Source organism: Triturus cristatus, chromosome 4_1 (assembly GCF_964204655.1).
Source record: "Triturus cristatus chromosome 4_1, aTriCri1.1, whole genome shotgun sequence".
Taxonomy (NCBI): domain Eukaryota; kingdom Metazoa; phylum Chordata; class Amphibia; order Caudata; family Salamandridae; genus Triturus; species Triturus cristatus.
This window is the reverse complement of record NC_140585.1, coordinates 14,157,112-14,166,755: the sequence shown is the minus strand read 5'-3', so window position 1 is coordinate 14,166,755 and position 9,644 is coordinate 14,157,112. Positions and strand designations below refer to the sequence as shown.

At 46.9% G+C, this 9,644-nt stretch overlaps 1 protein-coding gene across 1 annotated transcript in view; it reads right to left on the bottom strand.

Annotated features, from left to right (window-relative positions):
- Positions 1 to 1,783: 1,783 nt before the first annotated feature.
- The window catches only part of LOC146839310 (GTPase IMAP family member 7-like), a 99,258-nt gene continuing 91,397 nt past the window's right edge, over positions 1,784 to 9,644 (bottom strand). The window contains exons 3-4 of the mRNA XM_085651339.1: positions 5,237 to 5,307; positions 1,784 to 3,082 (exon numbers count right to left, since the gene is read on the bottom strand). Of these exons, the coding sequence (XP_085507465.1) occupies positions 2,028 to 3,082; positions 5,237 to 5,307 (1,126 nt within the window). The 3' untranslated portion in view covers positions 1,784 to 2,027. The remainder of the gene's footprint in view (positions 3,083 to 5,236; positions 5,308 to 9,644) is intronic.

Sequence of the window (9,644 nt, the reverse complement as noted above, 5' to 3'; positions counted from 1 at the left end):
CTCTCTGCTGCGGAGTTCCCCGGGGATCCTCCCTGAGTCCCACCCTATTTAACATTGATATGAGCCCGGTAGCGGAGATTGTGCTGCCGTTTGGGGTCCACATAGTGACCTATGCAGACGACACGAAACTCGTAGTGGGACTTAACCAAGTGGACACCTCCTCTCCCAGCCTCCATCCCTGCTTGGGAGAGGCGGCCAAATGGGTGAATAATTCCTTCCTGAAATTAAATGGAGAAAAAACTGAGATGAAGATCTTGGGGAACTCGCCCCCTTCGAACCCAACGCAATGTGGCCGGCAGTTCTGGGCCCTGTTCCGGCCCCCAAGACCCAGATGAAAAGCGTGGGTGTTTGGCTGGATCAAGATTTGACTTTCAAGGTCCAGGCATGCAATGTGGCGGCCTCTTGCTATGGCATCTTAAAGATGCTTCATAAAGTTCTTGTCCTCCTCCCCTTCCAGGCAAGGAAGCTCATGGTCCAGGCACTCATTATATTGCGTCTAGACTACGGGAATGCCCTTTATTTAGGGGCCCATACGCAACCCTCTCAAAACTCCAGACGGTGCAAAACTGAGCAGCCAGAATTATTCTGGATATCTCGAAATGCCAATCGACAAAACCTGCTCTGAAATCTCCCCGCTGGCTCCCTGTTAGGGAGAGCGTTAATTTCAAATTCATGTGTATTGTTCACAAGACGTTAGCCAGAAAGGGCCCTTCCATCAATCACTCTATTGTTCGGCCCTAACGTGCTAACAGACGCCTCTGCTCTGACACCCTACATCTTGCCGCAGTTCCTAGGATTATTAAAGCCAGAAGCGGGGGTCGTCTGTTCTCTTACAATGCTGCTAAGCTCTGTAATTGTCTCCCTCTCCATCTGCACAAGGAACCCAACCATCTTGCCTTTTGCAAACTGTTAAAAACCTGTCTTTTCCCTAGCCCGGTTGGTTCTCTACTGCCTGCTGTTATCAGCGCTGGGATGGCGTTGGGTAGGCATGCACAGTGTATTTTTCATTTTATTCACTCGAACACACAGCTTCATACCCGGCTGCCCTGTATAATGCCCAGAAAGTGACCCATGCAGTTTCTTCTACACACAGTTAGAGAGCATGCGGTGTGAAACAGAGGTAGGGTACTACCTACAGGCTACTTTACTTGCACCATCTTATCTCTGCCTTTGCCCTAGCCCTGGTACTAAATGTAGCTGCCTAGCGAGAATGCAGACACCTTTGTAACATAGTTCAAGGATGCCTGCGTTGCAGGGAATGGTGGTTTATGTCCAGGGAAGAACAGCATCCTGCAACGAACAATCCCTGATGGCAAAATGCAGCGCACATAGAAACAGCAGAATCGAGAAGAAACGAATCGTTGCTCCTATTTAACACCAACGGGCTCATGTATGAGATTTTGATATAGGGCAGCGCCGTAAGGTATCTTGATGGGCCCTACGTCAAAACCAAAGAGCAGGGATACAGTATATCTATGAGATACGGTGCATTCCTTTCCTTCTCCCCTGCGCTGGCGCACAGGGCTGCCGTGCGCGAACGCAGGCCCCTTTGCGCCATAGAGCACATTGTGCAGTAGTTGGAATTCTGATTCGGGGGGACAAGGATTGCTGCAGCAGCCGTGGTAAGAGCCCAAGAGAATACATCACTCTTTTATTTTTGATGTACTAAGGGCCTGTTAATCTCAGGCGCAAACTGCGCACCTGGAAACCGGGGTGTGAGCCTCATCAGCATTGTTGCCCTTTAGAAATATAACTTTAAAACCACAAACAAAGGAAGAACTCAATGAAAGGTATTTATTTGTGAGCTCTTTAAATTGTTTCTGAATAATTAGTAAAGCAAACAGAGGGAGGGAGCCAAGTCACAAGTGAACACTTTACAAAGGTGCTATTGCGTCCCTTGGTGCTTGTAGAACAGAAATACGTCAAACTCTCGCAGCTGCTGGTTCCCCTCGAGTTAAAGCTCGGTCGCGCGACTCATTTCTCTTCCTTGGCAGTCACCGAGCTTGGCGCGAGCTCTCAGGAGGCGATCACGAGGACCTCGTGTTGATTAAGGCCTTGAGAAAGTGTAAAACCCTAGTGTCTGTGGTTATCGCAGCCCCCACAGCTGCCCCGACGGCTGTCCCCACAGCTGTTCCCGCAGGACCCCCGACTGACCCAATGAGTCCTCCGATGCCTGCTCCGATGCCTGCTCCAGTCACGAGTCCACGGATGGCGTCTAATAATGTCGATTCCGCTTCTGCTCGCGCCCCTTGCTCCTTTTGATGATAATCCTTTACCACGAGATCTACCGCCGCGGCATATTCTGCTTTCACGCTCGCCTTTCTGTCTTCCGTTTTTGCAAGTACCAATGCTTTTTTTTCCTTTTCTTTTATTACACTTATCGCTTCCTGTTTTTCCTGCTGATATTTGTTCCTGATTTCCTTCTCTTTGTTCTTAAGGTACCGCTCCACCATCTGATACGACTCAGTACTGTAGTACCCCCCTCCATTCTCTTCCACCATTTTGTCTATCATGCCCAGGAGCTGAGAGACCTGCCTCTCCTGCTCTTCTCCAGTTGCTCTGTTGTTGAAGGCGCAGTAGCGCATCCCGCAGTCTTTCAACAACGTTTTCAACTTTCCCTCCTCCGCCTCTTCAATAAACTCCTCGACTGTCCGCCCGTCCGCCTCTAGGTCCTCCCTTCGTGTAAACAAAACGACGACGTACTTTGCTGCGTTCTTTCCAAATAAGTCTTGTATAATTGTTATTGTGTCTGCTTCCTCTTTGGTGAAACGTCCAGTCTGCACCGCCACAAGGATGGCGTGAGGGCCCGGGGCGGACAGGGCCACACACTCGCTCACCTCCTGCACTGTTTTTAACGGTGGGGTGTCTGTGTCCATAAGCCCTGGAGTGTCCACAACTACAATCTCCCTCCCCTGCCTGACACATGTCTGTTTAATGGACACTTGTGTTTGTGACTTTAGACTTGCTTTAGAATCGAATCCTTTTGTTCCAAGGATGCTGTTGCCGGTTGCGCTTTTCCCTGTTCCTGTTTTCCCAACGAGGACAATTCTGAGGGATCTCCCTTCCTGCTTCTGGTCAGATCCTGCGAAGAAAACAGTGAGAAGTGAGTAAATAGGAGATGCATTCGTGTCAGAGGTCTCTATGTCTGTGGACACACCATCACTTTCAGTGAGAAATGATGACGTTTCACAGCCCTTTCAATGTCTCACTTCCATTCATGAGAACATTTAGACCAGGAAAGTGGGAGATTTTGAAAAAAAAAATGGGGAATTGTAGGCATTTAGCTGAAAAAAGCCCTTTCTTGCTTCACAAATCCTGAGAGGCGTTTTCCTCTTTCGATGTGTGCTGCACACATCGAAAGAGGAAGTAACAAGGAAAATGGAGGCATTTCTCCTCGTTACGCCTCACCTGGGGTCATTTTTGGGCGCATTACCAGGTTTATCAGTTCTTTTAAATCTGGGAATATGTCACAAACCATGGGAGTTGCGTGGGAAGACCTTACACAACGCCCATGGAATGCCCCCTTCTGCAGAGTACGGCAACGCATCAATTTGTGATGCTTTGCTATACTTAAGATTTATAAAACCGCGCAAGGTAGCCTTCCACAGCTTCATAAATCTCATTTTCCTCTTGCGTCGCTCTTGCACCACAGCTGCCATTTAACCAGGACCAATGTATCAATAAGTTAGAAATATAAGGGCTGGCACCGTGATGACTGAAAGGCTGATGCATGGCAGTAATATATGAATAAAGGTCGATCCGCCCGCCAGAAATCCCAGCTTATCCCCCATCATATTAGTATGGTGGGGGGGACCCCGACAGACGGAAAGACCGTCCGCCATTTTTTCGCTGGTCAAAATCTCTACCGGGCGGAAAAGGGACACAATATGGTGGCGCTGTCTGTAAGACACCGCCATCCATATTATGATGTAGCATTATTCATGCCTTTCCATGACGGAGACTCCGCCATGGAAAGGCATGCAGTATTTGCTATTGGGGGCCCGTTGCGGGCTCCAAGAGGGGTAGGGGGGTTTCTGCACTAGGTACCCCCCAACATTGGCCTGGACAAGGTGGCTGTCATGTTGTGCATGCCAATGCACAACGGCCATCACAGGATTGTGGCGGGCGGTGCTGTGAGCACCGCTTGCCACAATGTCGTGAATGCGGGTTGCCACCGCCACGGTGGCGGTGGCATCCTAATTGATGGTGTTGGACCGCCACACCACTGTCGGCCGGTCCCGGCACCACTAGGGTGGCGGGCGGACAGGAGTCCGCCCGCCATCCTAACGGGGCCCTTAGTAAACACAGGTACAGGCTGTGTAGAAACAACTGCACACTTGACACTATGATGCTTTGTGAATCCACTATCCATCGCAAAGATCAGGTGCAGAGTCATGCCTTTGATTTTGAAAGAAACTCGTGTAGAGCAGCGCAGGCTCACAGCATCAACCAAGCGGCCATACTCTCAGACGTGTCCTGTGCCGAGCAACACAACGAATCCCTTTTGCAGCAGCTGTTGGTAATGGTTGCAGCATTGTTCCCTCTCTCTCTTGTTCTGCTTGTTCCCTACAGCCCCAAATACAATCAATCGAATGAGTTGGATGTACTGGGTTATAACTCGAGATCTGCCGCTCAAACCAAATTTAATCAAGAACTGGCAAGTCCTTGGACGCAAAGATCTTGGCTTTGCCACGATTCCAAGATATGCTAGCGTGTGGCTTTCCTGCAATGCTAAACTAAGGATATATCATAGCAAAGAAAGCAATTATTGCTAAAGTCAGTAGCTCTGTAGCTAAGGCCAGGCCTGTTGACTTTGTCAATGCTTGTCTCCTTTTCAGCCAGTCAGAGAGGCCCATTGTCCCAAAATAACCAAACTGTGCTCCTGACAAAGTATCAGTGTTTACACACAAGGCTGTGTGCTGACATGGATCTTGTATCCACATGAGATTTCAAACTAAACTTCAATCCATCCTTCCCTCGATGTTTAAATCGATAACATGTCATTTCCGGTCAGCGCCCATGGAGGGCGTGGGTGGGCAGCTAGGCACTAGAACAGAAATGAGCGAAGTGCGAGCTATCTCTGTCGCAAGAGGAAACGCCCGCGATGATAGTGGCAGGGTAGGTTGTGTAGCTGTATTTCAGGTGGCTTCATGGGCACTGCTAAAGATGCTGACCAGCTACACTGGCATGGCTGGCACTCACAGATAGGCTCAGTGTGGAAAGCAGTTCTACCCACTTTTGTCTTTCAATCCATCAGATGGCCCCTGAATGGCTTTCTCCATCATTTCCGGCAGTTGCATGTATTTTCTGTAAAAAAGAAAAGGAGACATTTTTGAAAGATTTAGGCGCCATGCACAGGACTGTCTTCAAGAAAAATGTTTAGGCGAAACACATACTCGTAAGACAACTGCCACGCTCTCTGCTCTAAATGTAACTTTGTGATGTCATGAGCTGAACAACATTGATGAAGTAGTTTTATCTCACCTTTGATCCTGAAGTTCTTATTTTAACTCAGGACAAACAAACACAGACGCAAAGCAATACATCACTGCATAGCATTCAGTGAAAATCGCTTAGTCCTCTTTGCTGGGTCATGGGTTCATCATACAAACTAAATACATCACAAGTGTGATATACAGCAATTTACAAGTACATGAAATGATTAAACCTCAACAGTAAAATATCATCCGGATCCAACCAACCTCCCCGTGCCCCAATGCCGCTCGCCGACAAGCATGCCAACAAGCAGCTTTCCACTTCCCTTGACGCCAACTACTTGCGTCACACCACCCAGTCGGGATTCCACCCCTCCTCTATCACAGAATCAGCCTCGATTCGAGCTTCTGAATCAATTCGCAGGTCTTGGAGGCTGGCGACTCTGTGGCACTACTAATGTTGGACCTCAGTGCCACTTTCGGCACTGTGTCTCATAACATTTTCATTAAAAGAATTTAGAGATGCGGCAACAGCCACAAAGTATTGATGTGGTTTGCCCATTTTCTGCAGGAGCCCTCCTTCCAGGGGTTCCAAAAACATTTTCAGTCAAAGGTGCTTCCCTTGCAGCAAGGAGTTCTGAACCCAACTCTCTCTAATATAAATGGAGACCATGCAATCGTTGACAGTGGAACCCTACAGAAGCTAGCACCTAACCTGCTGTCCCCTATTTAATATAAACAATGGGAAATACCCAAATGACGTGTGGACACAATATAAGCACCCACTGTCACGGTGCAGTCCACCACCGAACTTAACAAAGTTTAACAAAACAGAGCAAGTGGTGCACCACGTTATGAGCAATGTCACAAAATGATAAGATCTGTGTCCAAGGTCATTCTTCAAGTCTTCCTTTATTTATTTTTATTTAATTTAAACAGATCAAGAAAAAAATCATGTTTAGTAGACCAGTCAACGCGTTTCGTCCAAAGAATTGGACTTCTTCAGGGCATATGCAGGGCACTCCTAATATGTAACGTCAGGGTATCTGTGTTGAATCAATGTATTCAGCATATGGAAATGCCTGTAGAGTGGACAACTGGATCACTCCGTATAAACTCTATTTAGTTTGAATAAAAAAGTGCTATGCATTAATAGTAGAAACCGGACTTCCAATGCGTCCAACTAAGAAAATGAGGGCAGGCCAAAACAGAAGCAATGAACAGTTCCACAGCATGATGAGCGCAGAGAACGGTGCCTCCTTTGGGGCTGTGCTTATCAAGCTGCACTGCCGCCTGGTGAACTTCCTACAAAGCCCTCTGTTACTGCCGCAAGGCCTTTGCCAACAGTGTCCCATGGTACCGCCAAACCCTTATCAAACCCTAGGTGCAATCCAGGAATTTGAGATCCGCAGGTGCGATGCTTGCTACTGTTCCCAAAGTGAAGAGAGCGCCCACACTTTGGAACCCCCCCCTTCAGTCCATCAGGCCCCTTCATAAACTCTTTTTGGGATAAAATGAACACCAGGCTATTTAGGTCTGGTTGATTCTCTTGGTAATCGGTGCCTTCCTGTCTTGCTGGAGCCTGGACCTTAGCGCTGGGAGACTTCATTTGAAGTAGATAAGCGCTATATAAGACTCATTCGTACTGTTATTCTTATTATTAGAGTGGAATTTGAGACAGAATCTTTAAAGTGGTTGTCAAGGTCAGCAAGAAACATAGGCGAGGGCGTATCTATGGCCCCCTGGATGTAGAGTGACACCAGCTGGTCCCAGGGCTCTTTTAACTCTAGGTTGTCCAATCACAGCAGCCTTTCTTCTTTGACAGCTGTCATCTAAGTGGAGTATCTGGCCTGGCTACTCCCATCTCTTCTTTTATTTGATTATTCCCAATTATATATATGCTGTAATACTGTTGGAAGGGTTTTGGTATGTTGGAATCTTCATTGAACATGTCACCATTTCTACATTCCTGAATTTGTGTGTGTAACTTGTCCTTTGCAGCACGGGTAACAGACACGGAGCTTTCTTGCCCCTTTCAAAGTGCCTTGTTATTCAGTAACATCTGAGTAGTGGCCCTTATCAGTAGTAACAATTAAATAATGATTATACCTTCAATCAACCTTAAAAGTGGAAGGTGGCACGCCCTGCAAGTGACTCATTTACAGACACAGTAATTCTGGGACCCAGTGCGTGGCCCCCAGAGTGAATGAATGAATGAAGAAGCATTTGTAAAGCGCCTGGTTACCCGTAGGCATCCCCGCGCTAGTGGACAGTCTATTCCTCAAAAGTACTTCAGGGGAAGAGTAGAGTTTTTAGCTGTTTACGAAAGATAGCATGATTGTTTTGAGATCGGATGTACAAAGGGGCGGTGTTCCAGAGTTTCGCACCACAATAGAAGAACCTACGGCCTCCACATCTGGTGAGTTTTATTCTGGGAACTGTCAACAAATGTTTACCCTCTGATCTTAGGGTTCTTTGTGGGTGATGAAGGTGTATCATGGCCTCAGTCAGAGTAGAACCTTTCCCATTCAAAGATTTTTGTATGAAACACATAGCTTTGAATTTAATCCTCTCCTGAATGGGAAGCCAGTGTATTGAGGAAAGTGCCGGCCTAGCGGATAAACGTTTAGGGATATTCAACAGAAGTCGGGCTGCACAGTTTTGTACGGTCTGTAAAACTTTAGTAGTGGATAGCGGGGCCCCCAAGTAGATGGCATTTGAATAGTCCAACCTAGACAGGATAAGTGCATGCACCAGTATTCTACTAGCCATAAACGGGAGCAAAGGGAGAATCCTCCTGATCATCCGCAGAAGACCGTAACAGGTACCTGCAACCTTTCGTGCTTGTTCCTTAAAATCAAGCTTGGTGTCTAGCATGATTCCTAAGCTTTTTATGTTTTTTTTCGGGATGGGGGGGTCCAAGGCTGATTGGCCACCAGGGTTCAACGGATAAGGATGTAGCGTTTCCGAGAAGCATAACCTCTGTTTTAGCCCCATTGAGCTTGAGGTAGGATGCCTCCATCCAGTTAGCCACTCTCTCCAGACATGCCATAAGTGCCCCTCCTGAGTTGTTATCATTGTTCAAGGAAACGACTAGCTGAGTATCATCTGCATAGGTGACAATATGCACCCCGAACGGGGTGACAATACTTGCCAGTGAGCTCAGGTAGACGTTGAACAACGTAGGGCTTAATGCAGAGCCCTGGGGTACTCCACATGAGAGCGGTACTGGGTCAGAGACGCAGTCGTCTGCAAAGACGGAAAAGACTCTGTCCTCCAAAAAAGAACTGAGCCATTTAACTACCGCCCCCCTTACCCCAATGTCTTGGAGCCGTTTAATTAAAAGTGAGTGGTTCACAGTATCGAAGGCTGCGCTGAGGTCTAATAGGATAATTGCAGCGCAGCCTCCGCTATCTAGGATCTTCCTAGCTTCCTCCACTATCGACAGAAGCGCAGTCTCGGTGCCATGTTTTGCCCTAAAGCCAGTCTGCGAAGAATGCAAAAAGGCATTATTTTCAAGGAAATTAGATAGCATCGAGTTAACATATTTACCATATTTCACATTATTTTTCTCACATCATTATTTTCATGAGAAAGACATCGATGATGAGAAACTCGTGAGCACACTGGCGAGAACCTGCCAGCAGCTCCTCTGGAGTTGCGCACGTGAGATGCTTTCTCATTCTTCACACTTTTTCCTGTTTATGTTTTTGGTGGAATATTTTTCACATGTTTGGTTGCTTTTTTCAATGTTTGCATTTGGTAAATATTAGGTGTTGTGGCACAAGGGATGTTACTGATAGTTCATGATAAGAACTACTGCTGATGGTGTAATAGATGTTTACATTACCCTTCTACTAATCCCATTTAATCAAAAGAAGTGCTTTGATATTACCAGGTCTTGTGTTTTGTACTATTGACTGAGTGGAGGGTGGCCTGGTATATTTTCCCTCTCAAACTCCTTTTTTTAAATATAATGAGACCTCCAGCCAGTTATTAAAAATATCATTAGCCATTATGGGATTAAAATGTAATGGGGGGCGGGTGATTTCCAAATCGTTTTCCCACTCGTCCCAAGAGAGGGTTGTCCAAGATCGAATGGACTTTTTTATGTTTGGCAGTATCACTTTTGCTTCCTGCCTAACCCATATAAAAGGGATCAAAAAATGATCAGTCCACGGGAGGGGAGTGGGTTGACCAGCAGTCAAA